Source organism: Taeniopygia guttata, chromosome 2 (genome assembly GCF_048771995.1).
Source record: "Taeniopygia guttata chromosome 2, bTaeGut7.mat, whole genome shotgun sequence".
Lineage (NCBI taxonomy): Eukaryota > Metazoa > Chordata > Aves > Passeriformes > Estrildidae > Taeniopygia > Taeniopygia guttata.
The window spans coordinates 15,483,200-15,506,122 of record NC_133026.1 but is presented as its reverse complement, the minus strand read 5'-3'; the positions used below and the strand labels follow the sequence as shown (position 1 = coordinate 15,506,122).

General features: G+C 44.4%; 1 protein-coding gene across 5 annotated transcripts in view; it reads left to right on the top strand.

Annotated features, from left to right (window-relative positions):
* Positions 1-22,561, top strand: part of JCAD (junctional cadherin 5 associated) — a 60,246-nt gene extending 37,685 nt beyond the window's left edge. For 2 of the 5 annotated variants that reach the window (XM_002189026.6, XM_030264428.4), the window contains exons 2-4: positions 6,110-6,471; positions 12,822-16,477; positions 20,665-22,561. In XM_002189026.6, the coding sequence (XP_002189062.6) occupies positions 6,170-6,471; positions 12,822-16,477; positions 20,665-20,699 (3,993 nt within the window). In that variant the 5' untranslated portion in view covers positions 6,110-6,169 and the 3' untranslated portion in view covers positions 20,700-22,561. Of the gene's footprint in view, positions 1-6,109; positions 6,472-12,821; positions 20,564-20,664 lie in introns of those variants that run through there. The other 3 variants (XM_072925403.1, XM_072925402.1, XM_030264429.4) reach the window with 2 other exon arrangements.
* The last annotated feature ends 362 nt before the right edge of the window (positions 22,562-22,923 follow it).

Sequence of the window (22,923 nt, the reverse complement as noted above, 5' to 3'; positions counted from 1 at the left end):
ATTTAATATCAAAGCAAGGCTGTTTGGTCTGTGAGACCCCAAATCTGTCTCCTTCCCCCTTTTGTTTGAAGTTAGATAATATGTTTGCCCTTTACGCATCCTTTGAGGATTTCTAGAAGGTATTTACTTATGGCTAGGAGGCAGCCCTGGCTAGTTTCCTACTCCTTCCTTACTCCTAGCCTATGCTTAATTAACCCCCACTGAGTTGGATACATCCAAGTTGCATTAATGTTCTCCAGTCTTTCTCCTGTGTTCTTGACTATCTTTGCATTAAATAGCTAACATTTGATCTTAGTGAATATTATTGTTGAAGGCTCTTCAAACACATTAATTTCATCTTTCCCGATGGAGCGTGTGTCTACAAGTCAGTGGATGTGGTGCTGGTTGTTTCCATAGCATAAGGCAGGGAGGGGCATGGCATTCTGGGGTGGCTGCATGCACAGCACCACTGCAGCCTGCTGGTTACAGTCCCATCTGACTTTATTGTCCTGCAAAAGATTAAATTAGCAAGGTAAAAACCTTGTTTAATGTGCTTTTGATAGGCTGTTTTATATGCACTCATGCAAAGCCGGAGTGAGAAAACAGGAGCAATTAAAATGTCCAAAGCCTTAGATATTCTTCTGGGATATAGCTCAGGGTTATGTTTAGACAGGGCAAGTAGCATCATCTAGTATTGAAACAACCCTAAGAACCTGTTTTCCATTGCTCTAGTCTGTCAGGCTTTTATCACTTGATCTGAGACTTTCAGGTTGTGTCTCTCTCTCAGACTAGGTTTATTTTAATATTGTCAGCTAAACCAATTCAACCATTTCCAAGAAAAACTAGAGGGGTGGAGAGAAGGAATGTTGTTTTGCCCACATTAGAAAGGGTGAAGAAAATAAATCTTTCAGCTTTTTGATTAAAAGCTGAGGTGCCATCATGTTCAAGAACAGATCCACGGTGACAAGGCTTGGAGACACCTGTGCATGTTCTTGGCAGATTCATCTCTGTTTTGAGTTACTCCATTTTCTGAAGACTTTTCTCCCCATCCATCAGCACACCCCAGCCTCTGGGGCTGAGCAGCCCACTGGTGACCCAGCCCTTGCTGCTCCAAGGCATGTGCCAGCAGAGCATGCCTGTGTGGCCCCGGCCCAGGGCTGTGCTGCTGGAGTGGGATCATCCCTGTCATGACAGCTCCTGCTTCTTCCAGGTATAGGTGAGATGGGGTCTCAAACCTGGGAGCAGAGAGCGGGCACAGAGGTTCTGCTGGAAGTGTAGACAGGACAATAGGTGTTCATCAGGAGGGGAAGGAAGAAATTGGGGCGATGGATGCAAACTGAGCACTGGCCAGCAGAAGCTGTGAGGAGTGCAGGAGGAAGGACGGGCTGACTGCCATGGTGGTGGGCTGTGTGGGGAGAGTGGCTCAACTGGTGGGACCAGGAGACAGGAGGGCAGAGAAGGGATCCTGGAGGAGAGGGGGAGGACAGCAAGAAGGATTGCTGAGTGTGGGAAGGGGGAAATGAAGGCACTGGAGTACATGGAGGAGTTAACAGGGGCAGGGGGATATGGGGCTTCCTGGACAAAAGTGTTGGTGTTGGATTAGATGGACAGAGGGATGGAGGAAAGCACAGTACATAAATTACTGCAACTATATTTTTTGGCTCATGCCATGTCTTCATTGTGTGGACAGCTATTTGCCATACTTAGGTTCATGTGCAGAGGCACTAGGTTCTTGCAGCAGTTGCTTTGAATGTACCTAATTCACTTTTAAAGCTGAGTCCTTCAAAAAATCAGGTTGTAAGCACTTCATACTGGGTGTCTAGAGTGGAGAGGGTTGTTTCACTTTAGTCTGTCTGCATAAATATTCTGTCTGGCACATGTCTGATATGAAATGAGAATAATGTCACCCAGATGTGAGTGAAGATAAGCTAGTTGAAAGTGTGACCCATCTAGATAATACTCTTTGTAATTCAGATGTCTGTTAGTAACTGTATCTTCAGAGCAGTGTTTGAATAGCTGCTGTACAGACAGCCCAGGAAGAACTGCCATCACCTAGCCTGCACACCAATCGAGGCCAGAGTCCTGCAGAATTCAGTAGCCTCAAGTCATGTAATTAGAGACCACAGCAAATTGTGTGTCCATGCAGGGTGCCTTGATTTTGGCAATTCTTGATGTTGTGTGCTTCATTTTGCAGTATGAATCATGTTCCTTCGATGTTTCATTTTCTTGAAAGTTGTACAAAATAATTTTTATTATTGTTATAAATAGTTCTGCAGAGGTGGGAGGGCAAATCATGCTCAAGAAGGACTTCACGGGTTGCATTCAGCCAGTTAAAGGGTTACTACCTTCCCCTACATTTCAAGAGGCGGAGGGCAGGAGAGATGTTACAGAGGGCAGCCAGGACCAAATCCTCTGTCACTGCTGGTCTCCCACCCAAGATGTGGCTGCTGTGCCAGGACACTCCCTGGAACTTGGGCTAAAGGATGGAGCCCCTGCCAAGGGGCTGCTCAGAGCACCATGAAGGGAGCATTCAATGCCATGCAAGTCATTTCAGAGCACAGAGGTAAGATCTGCTTCTGCCATTGCTGCAGGTATTGGCATTCATCATCACTGGTACTGGTCATCATACAGAAGGTGGTGGTACCCACCTGAAATAACAAGGCTTGGGAACCCCTGCCACTGAAAACAGCTGCAGACAAAGGCAGATCATAAATAGCAAACAGTGTGTTTCCCCCACAAGAATGAGTTCCAGAAGCAGCTCAGAGGAAACTAGCACCAAATTTCTTCAGGGTGTTTTTCAGGAGTGCTTTGGGCTTTTCTCAGGCCGGAGGTGAGATCCGTGCTCATGGAATGAGCACCCCAAGGTGAGGTGCGCTGATGACGTTTCCATCTGGTGATCCCATTGTGTTCTGCTTGCCCAGGCTGTGGGTCTCCATTGTGTCTGCCTACATGGGGGCTGATGCTGATTTCCGCCGTTCACACTTGTTTCTTTGCATCTGAGAGTGCTGTTGAGAAGTTTCCAGAGAGAAGCTTGGCCCCTGTTTCCAATGTAACTCAGAGTTGTACCGGCTGCCGGGGACAAGTCGGAAACACTGGCAAGATAGCAGGCATCCTCAGGAAGCAAACCCTATCAGAAAGCACTGATGTCATTGGCAAACAAAACAAATGAGGGTTGGAAAAACAAACTGTTTTGCAGCGTTGTTGATCTTCCCTCAAATTAGAAGCTCTGCACAGCCTTTTCTCTGCAGTCCAGACTGACAGATTATTTATGTGGAATGCTGCATCAATGGTTTTGTTACTCCTGCCAATCCAATTCCTTTGATTTTATTCTTTAGGTTTATTTATCTAAGGGAGGGTGGGGTTAGTGTCCCGGAACTCTAGCCAGATTCAGAAAGCTGGCCAGCATCCTTGGAGATTACGGGTACTGACATGGTTGATGTCCTGCAAGCTTTGGTCAGGCAGGACTTCTGGCTTCCCTGCCCCTGATCAGGTCCAGTGTAGGAGATGCTACTTCCCCATGACTTCTGCACAGCTCTTTGAGGCTGTGTCCTGACAATGTTCCAGCAGTGGCCACCTGCCACCACTGCTACTGGCTCCTTGGAGCTTGTACCATGAGCACGGAGCAGGATTCTCCCCCTTGGTTGTTTCCATTGCAGTGTTGTGGTGGGCATAGTGATGGCATCCTTCTCCCAGATCGGCCTCCCCACCACACATAACACCATGGGGTTTCCCCTTCCACACATGGGGAGTTTGCAGAGCAGGAAGAGACAGTCATACCAGTTCCTCATGGCACACTTCCACTTGTTGCTCCTCACCACTGGTGCCAAAAGAAGGATCAGAGGAAACCCCATGGGCTGGAGGTTTCTCACCCACGCACCTTTGCCTCTCTGATGGCTGCAGTGGGCGGCAGAGAGGGGGTTAAACTCTTCTCCCAGCCAGCCCTCTAACAGCAGGAAAAGCACATTTCTTCCTTGCACCTGTGAGTGCTGATGGGCTTTCTGCTGTTTATGGTAGTCACATTGCATCTTTCTCCTGATAGAAGCTGAGCAGCTCTAGCAGCCAGCTGTTCCCTCTGCTCTGCTCATACCTGGCTCCTTGCACAGTCTGGGCAGGGGGTAGATGGAAAATCAGCTTTTTAGGTCAGCATTCAAAAATAACCCACAAAGCCTTCCCTTCCTTCCATGAGGGAAGAGTCCCACTCCTCCCTGCTTTCTGCCTGCTTGTATTTACTGCTGGCTCATCTATTCAGAGCTCTTACTGGGAATTTGGAGTTCTGTTCTAACAGGGGCTAATATCTTCAGCACAGAGCTTTATTTCTCAGCTTTTAAAGGGTGTGTAGTTTACATGTGGGAGGAGATTCATTAAGCTCTAGGGACAAACTGGTTTAGGTGTTCAGGAGGCTCTCAGGGTGGAAAGCCACTTTTGCAGTGTTCCAGGTTAAATTGTGGCTCTGCATAACAACTGTGCCTACTTTTCTGCACTGTGAGCTCTCCTTGGGTGAGTGCCGTGGCCACTCTGGGCAGTGCAGCAGCAGCTGGAGGGTGCCTGGGTGCCTGGAGCTGCACACCAAGCTGGCCCAGAGCAGCTGGTCAGACTGGCTCCACAGCATCCAGAAGTCAAGATGGGACAGAAAATGGACGGGGCACAGGATAGGCAAAAAGTGGCCATAATACATAGAGTGGTGCAGCACAGAAACTGGTTTATATAGCACACCAACCCATCCACTTCTGTGTATATGTACCCTGAGAGATTTAGTACTAATAAACATGGAACAGCCATCTCAGTAGTTGCTCCATTTCAAGGAAATCCTTGTGAACAGTAGTGAATAGACTTCTCCCTTTCTTCATGCCCAAGAAGAGTATTAAAGACCAGTGTATAAAATGCACTTTTGTGTCATGATCTTTGCAGAGACAGTCTCCTTTTAAGCAGCTGCCAGTGCAGGGCTCATGATCCTCAGGTGGACCTGCTACTACTGAGGACACACAGTACTCACTAGATGTATCAAATTAACTCTTCATGGAGGGAAAATAATCTTGTGGTTATATTTTACATAAATCTATTTCTGTGGGCTTTACCTTTTTATCCACCTTTTTAAAATTTCTTTCTTTTGTTAACACAGTTCAAACAGGGAGGAGCGTATCAGAATGGGTCCATTGTTTTGTACAACCTTCAGAACAGAACATTACCTTCCACACATTTTATAACTCTGGAAGAATGGATATTCTATAATTGCCAGTATAAGCTGTGAGAGTGGTATAGACAATAGAGACTGTTTTCAGCCAACTAATTCAGTTTGCTGGATCTTTGCTCTAGTCAGTTCAGAATTAAGGGCTGTCACTGGGGAAGAAAAATCTTGACCATCCTGTGTCTTGCAGATCTTTGAGATGCAATACACATGGGGATCACATGTTGTTTACAGTCATGTTACACAATGGAAGTTTGCTGTAAAAACAGCATACTTGAAATCTTAGGTTTTGTCTTATTCTAGCTGAGGATTGCAGCAGGCCAACACAGGGAGAAAAGAAATTAATCTGTAAAAAAGACTGTTTAGCTGGGGTATTGTATGATATTACCTGGGTTTCTCCGGTGGTTGCATAGTTCATTTTTGTTCTTATGCATATTTTGTCCTTGTTCATGTGAACATTTTTTAAATTGGAATATGCAGAGCTGTAGGGAGACGCTTATTGCTCTGTAATCCACCCCCTCCTCCTGCAGCAACTTAAAACGTAATACAGAGCACACCTCTCCATGACTGGAGGAAAACAGTTGTCTAAGGAAATGCCTGCTCAAGCTGTAGGCTTACCTCCAGTGCAAAGTTTTTATTTTGAGGTCGCATTAGTGAAACCTGAAAGCTGCAATCACCAGTGAATTCTTGAGTGAAAGGGACTGAGTCAGCAGCAGCAGCAGGACAGCGTCTGCTGCTTGGCTGAGTGCAGGGAGGTGTATTGTCTAGGGAAGGACAGCACATGATTCATCAGCATCTGCATGCACTTTACTTCATCTATTTTATTAAGAGGGTGAAAAACTGAGTAAGAGATGAGACTTCTAGCTTCAGGAGCCTACCAGCTGATCAAAGGTGTCTTTTCTTGTCTGAAGTGGCCTTCTGATTGTTTTTGATTATGTTTTGTAGTGATGGGTCCAGCTGGAAAGAGCTTTCTGATGGCACAGCTGTGAGTGAAACCAGCACAACATGTTCAGTGTTGAAGACCTTCTGATTTCTCATGGATACAAATTGTCAAAAAATCCCTCTGTTTCATACGAGAACAGATATGATGGATACCGGCATGAAATCACAGGGAACAGATCTGCTCAGAGACCAGCACTGAATGGGATTGAAGCAGAATCCAGAGCTGGGGCCTACAGCAAGAAACCTCTGGTGAAAACCAGCTCAAGCAGCACTGAAAGCAGCCATGGGAGCCAAGGGAGGCAAGCAGGTCCTGGTTACCACCATGACCTTCAGGGTTTGTCCACTTTTCATACTTCAGAAGGGGGGTAAGTTTCAGCATCATGCCATGGCTTTGCTTTCTCTTTCTTTTGGTCTTGACAGGCAACTAATCATTACTCTAACCCTTAACAGCATCATTCTGTGATTTTTTTCTGCTCTCATCCTAGTAAACATTTCCACTGGATGTCCACGTCAAGTGACACATCCATTCACCTGCTAGAAAACAACCTTTGGGAATACTGGGATAATGGGAAATAGCTGAGTGTAGGAAAATAGGTTTTACTAATGTGGTCTGTATGAGAAAGGCCTTTCTGATGGACTTAGGAAAGCCTAGTTCTACCACAGGGGGAAAAAATGGGGAAAAAGGTCTTATTTTTCAATTCAGTTTTAAAACTGCACCCAGCCTCTTCTGCCACTTACACACCCAGGTTTTACTGTGAATTCAGCCACATGCAGCTCTTGGTGGCTTTTCCTACATTCATTGAAGACTTGCTTGTTCTCCTAAGGCTGCTCTTGTGGAGTAAACATGAGAAGGTGCCTGTGCACTTCTTTTTTAAAACAGCTGCAAGCCGGTGGAAGCTCTTGTTGTCACTCCAGACAAGGTGCTTGTACAAGCATGGCTTGCTCAACACCGAGTACGTGCACAGCGGGGCTGGGGCGGCCGGGCAGGAAGAGCTGTGTGTACACACCGGCGCTCGGCCATTGTTCTGCAGCTATTTGAGGGCTGCAGATGAACAAAGGAAAGGGGCTCGAGCAGGACTGGAAGCCAGCCCAAGTATGACGATGGTTTACGAGGAAAAGCCCCTTCCTCCAGCCCAGTGGGCTTGAAACTGAAAGCAGGGCAAAACACTGTCACCTTGGGAGCTTGTCTTCTTACAAAGACCTTCAGTAACATGTGGCAAAGCCATGTGTCCCCTTACTCCTGGGCTCATCTGCTCTTTCCCTTCACATCTTTTCCCCTTGCGAGTCTGTTTGCCTGGAGCAGGAATGGCTGCTGGTTGCCAGTTAGAATAATGGGCAGCAAGAGATGTGAGCCCTCTAAAGCAGTCATAGGACATCAAGTCCTGGTGAAGGTCTCCAGGTACAGCCATCTATTCTAGAGAAGGAAGGACAGAACACAGATATAAGGGTAATTGGGACGTTCATTTCTGGTGTGTTTTGGATGAAGTAAACTGGACAACAAAAAAAGTGAGGAAAGATACTGAAAAAGAATGAAAGGGAAAAATATTTTGAAGCAGGGGAAGAGAGTGTGCAGTGGTGCTGAAGCTGATGCTCAGTTTAGTGTGGAGAAATACTGTTGGGAAGAAGATCTTGCTGTGCAAGGCTGGAAGCTACCACAGCACTGCTGCTTTGCACCCTGTTAGTCAGAGCCTGTGTGGATGCACAGGGGCTTGGGAGGGCTGCTGCCTCCCTGCTTCCCATTCTTCCTGGTGCATCTGCAGGGGCTCACACATCTGCCCCACATCTTGGATATCTCTATATCTGTAATTGCTGGCCTTGGCTAAATACAGATAATGCTCTCTAACAGTTTAAATACTCTTCCTAAATGCAAGGGGTGGGACCTGCCAGTCTACAGCATAGTTAAATATTAATCCTGGTTTTTAAGAGTGGCTTTTTCACATAAAATAGGAAGCACGGCCCTGGAAATGGCTTTGTCACACTTTCATGAAAATAGAAATATTTTCTTGCTATTACTGTTACAGCAAACTCTGATTCCCAGTGAGCCTCCTGGGAACTCTCACAAGGCACTAGCAGCTGGAAAAACCTTTGTATCGTCCCTTCCTTGCCATGGGGAGTGTGGAGTATGACACAGCTGTGGCTGGGCTGGTCTGGGAAGGGAGGAAGGAGCTCTCCAGGCTGGATCTGGGAAGCCACAGCCCTGCAGCACCTCGAGTCAGCTCCTGAGCCCCTCCAGAGGCACTCCCCAGCCACGAGGCTGCCGTGTGTGTGAGCTGCTCCAAAGCTGAGGAGAAGATACCTGTGGTGGCCCAGCTGGGCGTGCTCAGGCCTGTGACAGGCGGGCCATGGTGAACTCCACCAGAGGTTTTGATCTCGCTGCTTGGTTTCTGTTTCTGGTTCCCAGGCTGGGAAAGTACTGCATGCTGCAGAGACCTGGGGACAATTTGGGCCCAAAGAGAAGATGACCACCCAGCAAGATAACTCTCTGGGCGTTGCAGGCTTCTTGCCTCCATTTCCTGGTGCTCCTTTCCCAGCTAGCACAGAGCAGGAAAGGACCTGAGCAGGCCATGTGTGTCCTTACAGATGGTGACAGTTTCTCAGCAACTCTGAGCATGGCTTAAGCTCCTTGTCCAGGAAATTACCTACACCTACCTACTCTTGTTTATACCACTGATGTAGAACTAGTCATCTCCCATACACCATGGAAGTGGGTGATGTTGCCAGCTTCGTGGCTGCCTTTGCAGGCAGGTTTGCAGGGCTTGTGGTGTTTTGTGATGGCAGGGGATGATGCTGTTGTCTCTGCTTATTAGGGTTTTTCTCTAATAAAACCTTGTTGAGGAAGGTAGAGGCTTCATAGCCACTGCTCCTGCTGCTTGTGAGGGGAGAGTTGATGCCCCAGTGTAATGAGGAAGTGGTGTTTGGCTCCATCCTGTTGTTCTTCAGGCAAAATGTGAGGGAGCAGATGGTGGGAGGGCTGTCCTGGCTGTCCTTGCTTAACTGAGCATTCAGAGGCCACACAGTAAATGTTTGGAAGAGGAGACGAATCAAAGAAAATGGGAAAGCTGATCCTGTGGGTGTATAGATGAGAGTTCTCTCTTCAGAGGAGAATTCCCTCATGATTTTGTTCTAAGTAGAGAGAAGAAGCACTTTTCTTAATTGTTTGTGTGGGAGGAACTATGTTAGTAACTAGCAAATTTAGTGATAAATAGATATCATCATTAATGAGATCACCTGCTGGAACAATTAGAAAAGTATACTGGTGTTTTCCAACGCTGGGTCTCAGAAGAGTGTATGTGAGGATAGGATCTCAAAATAAAACAGAAGTTGCCAGTGTCCAGAACAGCCCTCTGAAAATTTTTCCACTTTGCTGGCTTTCTTAGCAGTGCTCTTTGTGGGGCACAAAGGCTGCACCAGTGCCTACAGCTCATGCAGGATGAGCTACTGAGTGCCCAACACCTGCCACTTGCACGCTGGCAGCCAGCAACTGGGACAGACATTGCCTACATAGCTCTGCAGTGGCCTAATTCTGCAGGGTTTGGACTTCGATGCCTGTGCCACACTCCTTCACTTTTGGCCCCATTATCTGCATCATGTGAGGTCCTGCTGGTCCAGCACCACCCTAGGGGAAAAGGGCAGCTTCAACCCATGGCTTGAGCAAGACAGCTCAGTGAAATGTGGTCATACAGCCAGTGCAGGGTAGACTGATGGCCTCATTTCTTGTAAAGGCCTAAAATTCACAGAAAGCTAGAAATAGTTTTGGGGATTTTAAACCATTTTAATTAAATTAACTTTATATAGAATCAATTCAAAGCAGTTTATGAGAGCAAATGTGATACTCGTTTGAAGCAGGCCTGTTAGAAAAGAGTTCATAATGCTAAAATCCACCTCCTTGATCCCTTGGGGCCACTCTGTCCCTGGAACTTAAATCTCCACAGTTGGTCCCATGGGACTGCTCCATCCTTGGTTCCATCCTCCTCCCCAGCTGTCAGGCATGCAGAAGCTGCTGTGTCCAGGTGTGCATTTCTTTGTGCATCAGCACCAGCACATCCTGGAGCGACACAGAAGTGTGTAGTGGCAGAGTCAGAGATGAGCTGCTGCGCAGAGGGGCTGTGAAGTCTTCTCTTTGGTGGTATGTCATGGGCACAAAATACTGCACCATGACTGGTACTCATCATTCAGAGATCTAGCATTGCTGAGGCTGCAGTGAAGCATTTTAAACTTGGAGTGGCTCTTGGAAGTTTCCCTTTCCACCACTTCATTGACTGCAAGACCCAGAAGGGCCAGATGCCCCGGAGGGAGGCACTCTCTGCTGCAGCTGTGGCCACAAGCAGTGTGGTTGTGCTTTGCTCCCCCACTGCCTGCCTGCAGTGCCTGCATGCAGCTGTGCAGGAGCTGCTCTCCATCACTGAGAGCAGAGGAGACTTCAGGATGGAGCTGCACTGAAGGGTCCTTGGAGCATCCTCTTCTCACCACACAGTGCAGTGTCATCTTCAGAGGTTTACAGGGTCCCTGACAGAGGCTGGCTGTGTAACCACTTCTAGTGCCTTAGCCAGGACTTAGAGAGACAGATACTGTCTGTCCTATGAGTAGATCTTAGAAAGGATCAAGTTTAAAATGCTCCAATTGCCTCCTTCTAAATGTCTTTTTTACTGTCTTTGTGGCAGTGATGACATAGTACAGGTTACATGGCAGTTTTTATCATGTTCTGAAGTTCATTACTGGAGCCTAATTATTAGCCTCTAAAAATAAATGTAACCTTTTAAACAGCTTTTAATAAATGGAGGAGCTTTCTCTCTTTCTGTTGAAAAGGATTTTGGGTTACTTTCTGTTTTGTTTTTTTTAATGGTGAATTAAGCTTTGCAACAACCCAGGAAATCTAAAAATCAGAATTTTTAGGTGCTTTTCTAAGAGATGCTACCACTTAAGCAGGAATCATCTCAAAGAAGTCTGATAGCCTGTGCTGAGCAAAATGTCAAACTAAATAATTGTAATGGTCTCTTCTGATCTTGGAATCTACAACTGTACTTCCTGCAATTTCTGTAGACCCTTTTGCGATGATGGATAAAATCAATCAAAAAGAGCAACCTGTTCATTTTCTCCTCACTCTTGCTGTACCCTGTTTCTCACTTCATTTTTTAAACACAGATACAAATGGTGTCACAGTATGGGGATGAGATGAAAAGGTAGAAGACAGCATTTGCTCAGCTGTATGTTTCCACATGGAAGTGTTGGTTGTTACTACAATCAGCTTCTGATATAGTAGTGTCCTGTTATATTTCATTGATTTATGGAGATGTCTGTTCCTTCTTGGAGTTCAGCAATCAAACTGTATTTCATGCTTCAGAGGCAGAACATTTTGTTCAGAAGTTCAATCTTAATCCAATTGAATTAATATGAACAAGATGCTCCTTATCCCAGTCTGGTTATTAAACTTGTAGACTCATAGGATGAAAATAATATTCATAAAAGAAAATTGCTGTGGATCTGCATGGCTAAATTTTCATTCTGAATTTTGACTTGTATTATGTCTTCACAAACTCTTATTTAAATAGATCATTGTTTTTATAAAAAAGAGCTGGATGACACTGTTTGTATACCTTGGGGTGGAGGGAAGAGGAAGAAATTCTTGGGTTCTATCTACATACTTGTCCTATTTCTGTCAATTTTGATTTTTCTTTCCAGTCTTAGTCTGGTGGCAGTCACATAGTGTAAAGGCAGTTATATTGTTGGACACCTTAGTTACAAGAATAGCAGAATGCAATTCAAGTAGAAAATTAATTATTTATATAGAAGGGTGCCAATTCTTCTGCAGACATGTATAAAACAGTTTACACTCTGTTCAGAACAGACAATGAACCTATTATGTTCATGTAAATCTGTGTTCTGAATTTCTAATCCACAATGTCTAATGTCTTTCATATTTCACTGATAGATTCTTTTATTTAAGAATTTTATACTTTTGAAGTATTTTACATTTTAAATATTGGTTCTGTCTTATCCAGAACTGTGTTGATACATCACCATTGTTGTGACATGTGTCATTTAATCCAAAGCACCCAGAAGAAATTTGTTCCCTCAGAATGATGAACAAGAATCAATTCAGGAACTGACATGTTTAATTTCAGCACTTTTACCAGGATGCAAATCATGTTTCTTACAGACTATATCTTATGAAATCCCACCATACAGACACCTACCTGTTCTCCCTGCCTCTGCTTCTTGGAATCCTATTAAACTTGAATACCACAGTAATTTCCTTGACATCTATAGATTTTGATTTAGCAGGATACAGAAGTAATTTAAGACGGTCACTTCTGGTTTTAGAATGGCATCTTTGAATCAGAGGCTGGTCTGGGTTGGAAGGGAACTTCAAGATCATCTAGTTCCAAGCCCCCTGCTGTGAGCACGGAATTTTCTACTGTCCATCAAGGAGAGCTGTGCATGTTTGCACAGCAGGTAACTGTGTGCATTTGTCTCTCTTTCTAACATCTTTGCATAGCTAACAACATGTCAGAAGAGCTTCTTTTCCTTCCTTTACCCATGTTAATTGACTGACTTTTAAATCCTCTCATTAAAATTGTCATCTGGTTGCAAATAGATTACACAAATCCCCATTGGCATAACTCATCATTTGACCTCCTAATGGCTTTACCCATGGTAGAAAGAACAGGCACCTGTGCACACTGCCTCTGACACTGGTTTTTTTTTTTTTTCCCAGGGTTTATGACAGGCCTCATTTAGCATGGTCTTCCCAGCCTAAGACTGATAAAGATCTCGCCTACTGGAGAAGACGAGGACAGGACTTCAGTGGGCTGCTGGGCTATTCCCAGAAGGCCAGTGTGGAGATGAAAGGCCTGGCTGCATCTCCAGGGGCACCCCGGCACCCCAAGGAGAATCAGCTGAAGGTGGGGACAGGTGCAGGGTATGTCAGAAGAAGCGGCTTGCAGGAAAGCTGTGAAGTGCCCAGCGACTGCAAATGGCAAAGTCTGGAAGTAGAGAGCTGGAGCCAGCCAAAAAGGGTAGGGAGGCAAATGTCTGAGGGTGACAGGGAGAAGCTGCTTCAAGAGCTGTATTCGCTGACCCTGGGAGACAACGTACTCAGCACCCACAGCAGGGGGAAATCACAGTCGTTGCCAAGGGTCCTTTCACCTGAGAGCATGAGGTGTGTGGAAATGCCCTCCCTGACCAACAGTAACAACTCGCTCAGCGTCACTAAAACCCCTTCCTATCCCCCAAACAGACTGAGTGTGGAACCAGCCAAGCACCATGGAACAGGAGGCAGCTTTCTTCCCCTGGTGAAGCCCAAGTATGGGAGACCTCTCAAGCCTCCATCCTATGAACTGCAGCGGCAGACTAGGGCACCTGCAGAAACCGTGGGTTTCCAGGACCACTACCAGAAAGAGGAACCTGTCTCCTATTTAGCCAAAGTCAATGAGCCAAGGCAAGATGCTGGCATTCCAGAATCTGGTTTGGAGCCCCCAGTGTACGTACCTCCTCCTTCTTACAAATCCCCACCTCACCAACACGTGACCCCACATTCCCCCAGTGAAGTGCCTAACACCAACACGTGCGCCAGCAGTGATCCACAGGGTCCTGCAGAGCGGGTTGTCCCCTGCCAACGACCAGCAATGAATACTTTTGAAGTGGGGGGTGACCTTTGCAAAGACAACCATTTTCCTTATGGGAAGCAAAGCCATTCAAGGCGCCCTGCTGACCACCTGCGTTCCGTTCAGTATATTCCCTTTGATGATCCTCGGATACGACATATTAAAATTGCACCACTGGAAGGTCTGCAGGGCAACCCTAACCACACTGAAAATGCATGTAGTCCCAGTTCTGGTGCTTTGCAAGAGAGAAATCTTGAAGTACAGTACAACAGTGCCTTTGTGGATGCATCAAACTTGTCCAGTTCTGCAAAGGGAGAAAGAACTTCTGACAGCTCCACCCATAGCAACAGATGGTTGGCACCATCCATGCGAGATCAGGAAAACTGTGCCTTGCCGGACCAAAGAGATAATTGTAGAGCAACTAATCACAGCCCCCGTAATGAAGCCAGCCCAGAGTACATGAAAGGCAAACTTTCTGTAAGAAATTCACATATGGACAACACCTGTGAGACTGTTACAAAAGTGAAAAAGTTTGAACCTGGAACTGGGATGCAGAGCAAAAAGAGTTCAAAGAAAAAAATGAATGAAACTATATTTTGTTTGGTCTCCATCCCAGTTAAATCAGAATCCAATCTGCCAGATACAGATAGGAACAACAACATAACTCACAGCCCTGATAAGAATAGGTTTGGTAACAATGGGGCTTTGCAAGAACAAAGTCTCTTAAGTATGTCTTCAACAGACTTGGAGTTACAAGCGCTTACAGGAAGCATGACCAATAAAAATGAGTTACAAAAACAAGAGCTGTGGAGACCAGAAGAGTTCAAACAAATGAATGACCTCAGATTTATTCAGCCTACAAAACACAGAGAGCTCAAATATTCTGGCTCCTGGCCAGGTGATCAGTACAAAGACCAGCAGACACAGACCAGCTTCTCTGAAGAACCCGAGAGCCCAGAATTTTTCCATGGTACAAAGCCTGGGAAGCCTGATAGTAGCAAACCGCTATCTCCAAAGCTCCCTGGATGTTCAACATCCACAATGGGGGCAAAACAGACAGGGTCACCTTCTGATGAGGGAGGCTACAGGCAGAGCAGTTACAGTATGAAGGGCCAGACTCATCTCAGCCAGTCAAGCAACAGTGCATTTTCCAGGACTGCTGCCTCAGTCCTTCAGTCTCCCTCCCCAAAAGCCCACCAGAGCCAGCCTGTGCCTGTCCAAGAGAGGGAAAATGGCCTTCTTTCCAAGGGAGATGTAGTTAAGGGAGAGCCAGGTGGTCCGTGCAACAGTACAGAACCGTTTGGGCAGTTCCTGTTGAAACCTGTAAGTCGCCGGCCCTGGGATGCAATAAGTGAGCTGGAAAGTTTTAACAAGGAGCTGCAAGGGCAGGAGGAGAGCACAAGTAGTGAAGAAGATTTGGAAAGTGCTGCAGCTCCTCTGCAGGCAGGTGCCTTTATGCAGAGGAGGGAGTCCAGAAATGAGAAATCAAGCCAGGAGCCAAAACATGGTGGGAAGTCAGAAATGGTTGTGCCAGAGGTGCCTGTATTTAGGTCAGGAAGGGTTAAAAGTAAGTCTGAAAGTTGGAGCATGGGGACAGAACATGGTAGCGAGCCAAGATGTGTTGGCTCTCAAGGCTTCTCAAAGCCAGGAGGGAGCAGTAAAGGAGTCAGGCCAGCAGATGAAAGTCTGATAGCAGAAATGGGGATGGGGGAACCCAAGAGCAGAACAAGCAAACAGCCAGTTCATGAGCGCCCTGTTAAAAGAGTTTTGTCCAGTAGCCCAAGTAGTTCATGTCACAGTAATCCTTTCAATAACCCTGTCTTGCAGGAGATGAGTGAAGACCAAAATTACCTAGACTTTGTTAAACTGAGCAAAGGTGCAACTCCCACAAATGATAGGGTATTAGAGAGAGGGTCAGTAGTACGATTGTCACTAACAAAGAGGAACCAAAGGTGCTCTGAGCCAGATTTGAGGTCAGTGGGACTTGATGTGGCCCCAGAACCTGGTGCTAACAACTCTGATCACTCTTCAGATGCAAATGCAGTGGAAATCCCTATAAATGAGTCATTGCAGGCAAGAGCTGCAAGAATTTTAGGTATAGATATAGCAGTAGAGTCTCTCCTTCCAGATGACCATGTTGGGGCCCACCCAGGCACTAGCCCTTCAAACGGTGCTCAGGACTTTGAGTCATCAATGATAGGAAGCACAGTAAGTAACAAAGAAGGAAAAAAAGAAGATTCTTATGAAGGCAGACGAAAGTGTGGCTGGACAGAGAGTGCTCTCTTTGTCAGAGCAGGAGGGCGATCTTTATGCCCTGTTGAATGCCAGGCCACCCACCAGGAAGCCAGCGCTAAACCACTGGTAACGGAGCAAGTTCTTGAACATGCTGTGAGTCCCAGCCAAGGTGAGGACCGAAACTTGGTCTGCAAGTCCGCTGCTTATCAGCATTCAGAAAAGAGAGTGAGGAGCACCTCAAAAGTGATAGAGACACTCCAAGGCAAGCTCACGTCTCCACCCAGCCGGACTGCCATGGATCGCTTGGTGCGAATGAAAGAAGTTGACTCTGTGTCGCGGATGAGACGTCTGAGCATTAAGAGCGCAGACTCGGGAGAGGAGGTGGATGAGGAGAAGCTGTCGAGGGTACCAGAGGAGAGAGGAAGCAAACTGGCAAGCTCAGGGGCTGTTTCCAAGCGTGTTATCTCTCTCAGTGAAAATGGATGTTTGGCTGGAATGGACAAGAAGAAGATCAACAGAGATTTTTCATTAGGTAAGACCCTGTTATGGGAGATCCAGATGGGTTCTCATTTCTTATGTAATGAGCATGATCATTTTGCTTAAGCCCACATAATGCTCTCAAATAGTAACAGGCTGTAGGTGGTACTATGCTCATCTGGGAGCCACCCACTTTGCTCTCCTTGTGGAAAAGATGAGTGTTCTCTGGTCCCATTTTAGGAATTGTTACTGTAAAACTCACTTGTGATACAGAAATTCATTCACAGAGACTGGAATGCTCCCTAAGGTCTTATCTCTGTCTAATTGTTTCAGGGAATGGCCAGGCTAAAACAGTGGAGTTCAAAGACAGTCACTCTAATGCCAGTGTTTGGGAACATGTGGTGATTTAATCATAGCTGCTCCTTGAATGCCAATTTTTTTCCTTCTCTAGTACTTAAGTAGACACATACTATATCATAGTTCAGAAGAAACTAAAAATAAAAATCTGATGTTCTTGTATGAAGCCTCTGGGAAATGGCTGCATATAGAGGCCTGGAAATTTTCTCTCTCTCATGAATATTTTCCAGATCAGATGCTGAGAATGGCTATTAACCCCAGGACAAATGAAAAGTTGACTTTTTCAGTGAACACCTTTTTTTTTTTTTTTTTTTTTTTTCTTTTTACTATTTGTTGGTGTTTCTGATCTCTCTAAAACATATAAACTTGTGTAGTCCATATGCATCCCCAAAGTAACATGAGCTGTTCCCTCTCTAAAATATTTTCATTTAGCATTTTATTTAACAACTGAAAATCAGTTGTTGCTATAGACCTGGGTAAAGAGATAAATCTCCCAAGCCACCTGCCTAGTCCATTAAATAAATTGGAGTGAATAAACATACGGTGTGAAAGTTGTTAAATTAGTATTAATCTCCTCCTTCCTTTTTCCATCCTTTCTGTTATAGCTGACACTTCGCCTTGAAATTTTCACAGGTTATTCATTTAACCTTATTGGTAAAAATCTACTCATAGTTTTCCAGTACAGAGGGACTGAAATTAAATTAGGTATTCTTTAAACTGGATTTATGCAATTCCAACTGAAAAGAAATGCTTGTATGAGTTCTAAGTATTGAATCCCGCAGCCTTGAAGCCTTTTTCTCCATGTTTTTTCTGTATCCTGCATCTTTGTCTCTTTCTGCTCTGAACTGTATTTCTCCAGACCAGATTTTTTAAACAGACTGATTCAGCTTTCTTGTACCCATCAGGTCTAGTATGCCCCACATGCATTTCATATGCTTTCCTCCCTTGGGGTTTCTGCTGGAGTGAAGAAAATAACTGTTGTGGTGACATGACTTCAGGGATGTATCAAAACAGATTGTGTGTGTTTTATTGGAGACTTATTCTGCAGTAAATTAGGTCTAAATTTATCCCTCTTGCTGACAATGCTGGGCTTATATTCTGCAGTGTGTTCCCACTGCAGCAGCTTCCTCACAGCCATAACAGCCCTCCCCATGTTTGGATGGCATGAAAGTCCCTTCCTGCTCTGCATGTCCAGTACTGCAGGGTGACACACATGGGGTGGGCAGGTGGCTTCTGGCCTCTTCCCATCCAAAGAGATCCTGATTTGTTGCTGGTCCCAAAAGCTTCACCTTACAGAGGGATTTAGATTTATGTTTGTAAAAAGGCCTGATGTTGTGTTTTCCACTTGTAAATCTCACTCCAATTTTCACAATAGCTCACTGGTACCATTGAAAGCCCAAAAGAGAATTAATCCTGAAAAACCATTGTATTTGTTGCTTTCAAAGCGCAAATATTCCATTCTAAAAGGTCACTCTATTTGGAGCAAGGTAGGGTGATGTTAGTCGTATAATTGCAGACTGGTCCTGCCACAGAGGCTGCAGCCCTTAGCAGAAACAGGCTTTCACATGTATAATGTAGCTTGGCAGACGAACAGTCATCTTGGAGTAGGAGCCCTGCCAAAACTGAGTGCAAGAAGCTCATCTTACTATGCAAATACTGCCATTAGGAGAACATCTCTAAGTGTTCCCAAATGCATTGGATGTCTTTTCTCCTTTGCTGTTTGAAGACATGAGTCTGCTAATCTGGCTTTGTTTCTGTAGAGAACATTTCAAATGAGCTTAACCAAATGTTGAATAAGCATTTCTGTATCAGTGCTAGAACTCCAATGTCTGTCCCCTCAAAAGGGTGACCTGGCCTGTCAGTCTGGCACTTTTGTGTCTTCGGTTTAGGTGCTGAGGGCATGGGCAAGCTTTCAGGGAATATAGTGAGCCATGCAGAGGCTCCATGTCTTGTGGCCTGGTTTTCTCCCTTCCTCCCCACTCCTGTCCTGCCACTCCCTGAAACAGTGAGCACCTGAAATTTTGTGGGGAATTCTGTTAATGAGATGGTGTCTGGCCTTAGGAAAATCAGTTTTCTGAAATGCAAATCCATTTTTATTCTTAGGTCAACCTGTCACAGAACACTTCAAAATTTTATGTTCTAATAGTTTAGATAGCAAAATATTTACAATCAAAAAAATGTTACTACTTTAGAGGCATCTTCATACACCACCAGTGCATTAAGCTTAAAAAGATGCAGCATTATCCTAGAGCACACTAGCCCTCAAAAACTTTATTCCTGTTGATTTTTTGCATGCATGTGGTGTCTGTTTGGAAGTACCAGAAAAGGCTTAGCAGAAATCATAGGTGTTGCTGGCACAGACTCCTTTCTTGGCTGGACTAGCAGCTCGAGGAGGGTGGGCAAGAGAAGTGATAAAAGATTCTGCAACACAAATCCACCCAGTGGGGCCAAATCCAGAAGTCCTTTTTTAGCCAGTTCCCTCTTGACATGAGTGTGGATTTAGCAGATGGACACTTGCACATAGAAGCAAAAATTTCCCAGGAGGATTTTTATGCTTTTTGTGTTTGAATGAAGACATTCACTCACATCAACACTCAAGTCCTGAGGATGAATGTTTTACTCCAAAGTGTGATATTTGTGTGTGGAATTATTTTTATGCTCAGCTGTTTAAATGTGAGTGCAGTGGGAGTTCAGCCTACGGGAGGGACGTTTAAGGTTAGCACAGCTACTCAGGTTGTGTAAGAGCAGAAGCAGCACGCGGCAGCACGGCTGCACTGCCAGTTTGTCCGGGCCCCTCTGCACCTGCACGCTCCTCCCTAGGTAGCCCTGGCTCCTACATGCCATGACCCTGCACATCAAGGGCAACTCAGGTGTCTCGTGATGGCACTGGGCAGGCAGACCTCACAGGGCAAAGGCTTTTCATTGCAATCCTGTCCCAGTATGACAAGGGTGAAGGAAAATGCTCATGTCTGCTCACCTCATGGCCAGCAGTGGGATAAATCCAATTAAGAAATCTGACAGAAGAGTGTCCTCAGGGATTTGGGAAAAGGAAAACCAACCTGTGGCATGTCGGAATCTGTGGGTATTGATGATTCCGAGATTCTAGAAAGTCTCTGTCTTTCTGCCCCGTTGCCAAAGAAGAAGCCATAATTCGTCTGTTCTCAGGGCTCTGTCCAGGGGGGTTCCTGATCCCTGCCAGGGTCCCAGACCTGCCAGGGCAGCCAGAGGGAGGCCCTGGATTCCCACAGTGGCATGTCCTGTGAACGGGCAGGAGGGAGGCTGGAAGTGAAGAAGAGTGTTAGTAAGCCGTTCCAGTGCTTTAGTGAATAAGGCTGAAACGTGAGCTGCAGTTTTGCAGACTGAAGCAAGACAGACTAACCACAGTGATGCAATGCAGCTGTGCTTTCCTGTTTTCTGTTGAATTAATCTGAAACTAAGGATTTGCAATCAAATGAAAAGACCCTGATGACTGTATGGCATAATCACTCCTTCAGCCAGCCTTACACACCCTGCTAGGATGCTTAAAGCATTTGCTGGTCCTTGGTGTTCAGTACAAGGGGGAGCAAATCTTATGTCTCTTTCTTCCTGTCAAAGCACCTGAAAACTGGAACTAATCACTTAGCATTCTGTGTGCATGTTCCTACCTACCCAAGGCCTTCCCAAATTCTGTCTTCATGCATTTGATCAGAGTTGTTCCTGAATTATACTGGTAAAAATACAGAATTTGGGTCAGGAATGCAATATGTATCTTTAATGCAGCAAGCTTTATCACCGTCTCTTTTTTTTAATAAAAACTAGGGAAAAGATGTGTCATTTCCACAACTAGAAATATTGAATAGATTTCATGATACATTATTAATAGTGTTTTCTTGATTTTTTTTCCAGATGCATATGACCCCACCAAAGTTGAAAAGGTGTGAGATTAATGAAGAGGAGAATAGAGAAATTCTGCTCTACTAAGAATGTTTCACTGATTTTTTTTTTCTGGGTGCTTTTTGTTTGATTTTTGTTCTTTAACGTTTGGAAATTGTTTCCTTTGTGATGTTCATGGTGTACTGATAATGCCTTTACCACTGCCACTAGGAATTAGCTATTCATGTCTGAAACTGTTGCACAGACCACAGAAAAATGACTTCTACATTGGAACCATCTGGCTTTGTAGTGTTTAAGACAATACCTACCATTGGCAAAGAGTTTTCATCTGAATTTTATTTCAGTCTTTAGCAAGGATAATGAAATGCATCACGTGAGGTGTTACATTGGTGTAAATGTAAATGTGGGAAATTTGTGAAATTATTTTTAAAAGAATGTGAATCTATAAGCTAAACTTCTGAGTATCTACATTCTAAACTTTGTTTAACTTAAGGGATTTTTGGCCATAAGTAGAAAGTGCTGCTGCACTGTGTGGGGGAAGGAATGTGAAAGGATGGTAGCAAAGACTGATTGTGAAATTCTCTCTGACTTCCAGAGTTAGAATTTACTTGGATTAAATACTTACTTGCCACCTATAAAGAAGAAAAACAAAACCCAAAATCTTCTAAAAGATGGAAGACTTTTGTAGTACAGTGTACAGAACATGTAATTATAGTAGTTGGCAACTATGTTTCAAACCAATGCAAAGTATACCACTGGCTGTTTTGCACTCAGTATTACCTGTTTTTGTTTTGCTGTTTAGAAATTCTTTATATGAAAGAATAGTAGCTGGTTTAAAATAGCCCATTTTAACAAAGTAACTATATTTCTTGTTACAGAATACTATCTATTTTTCTACGTTGTAAACAATTGCTAACAAGTGGCAAGTATAAAGAAGTATTATTATTATTATTATTATTATATTTTAAGAAGACTTATTCCTCTGAGTGAAGGTGCCCCAAGCAGATTTCACTTGTATATCTTAATGCACACACCATATTGCCACTTACTCAGTAGTGCTACCTTATTTTGCTCTGAAAAAAAGCCATCTATCTATCTATCTATCTATCTATCTATCTATCTATCTATCTATCTATCTATCTATCTATCATCTATCCATCTATCTACTACAGGGTTAGTTTCTAATTTTTCCCACTCAACCCTTGGATCGTTCTTCTTGGAGCCACTTTCTGAAACACACTGAGAACTCTCCAGGCTGGTGCTGCTGCCATTCCATCCCAGGGACGCTGATTACCCAAAAGTGGGTTTGGATCTTTGTCCCAGTGTTGCCGAGTGGCTCAGATAAAATACCTGCTCGCTTTCTTATATTTGTTCCCTTTTACAGATTATGAGTTTGGATTAGGCCAGTGCACAAAAGAAAGCAAAACTGGATTCTTCTTCCCTGAAGTCACCAGGTGTTGCTGGGGAGAAGTTCAGGTGTCTTTTTGATGGCATTTAAATACATGGCTTTAAATATATTTTATCTGCACACACAAATGCATGAATTACAGAATTTATAATAAAGCCTATGCATTCTGCCCTTTGATCCTGAATTAGCCTGCTAAATATCTGTGTCTTAAAAGCCTTTATGTCCATTCCTATAGATTTTTTCTAAGTACCTGTGTACTAATATTTTTCTGATGACTTGTTCATGTACTTCACCAGTCTATTCTATTGGCCTCTTCTGGGTTTTAGCATAATTTTATTTTTAAAAATCTTGTAATTTCTTGAAATATTTTTTCCTAAGTCTGTAATTTGGAAAGAACGATTGGGAAAAACACTCATCCTGTGTTTTGGCAGCAAGAGTTTCTTGTCTGTAACACATGATTCTGTTACATATGGACTATTTAAAGCTTGCTTGAAAAGAAAATGTGGTGTATAATTTATTTTATTAACTCTTGCACATGCTGTGTAGCAATACTTGTTGACAAACTGTTCCTACCACTCTTAATATTTTCACCTCTCTTCATCAGCATCTAGGACATCCAGGGACTTGTAAATAGCTACAAAACATGTTTCTCCCCACTCTGAATCCTGCACATAAAAAACAGTTCTGAAAGAACTTCATCAATTCTCATCTTCCCACTAACCAGTGAAGCTGAGATTCATAGCAATTAATCGACAGTTTTAGTTTAACCTTGATTGCAGAAGAACTGTAAATTGTCCCATATAAGCATTCCTATTACCTTCAGTTTATGTCTACATGAAGCAAAAGTTTTCTGTGCATTGTAT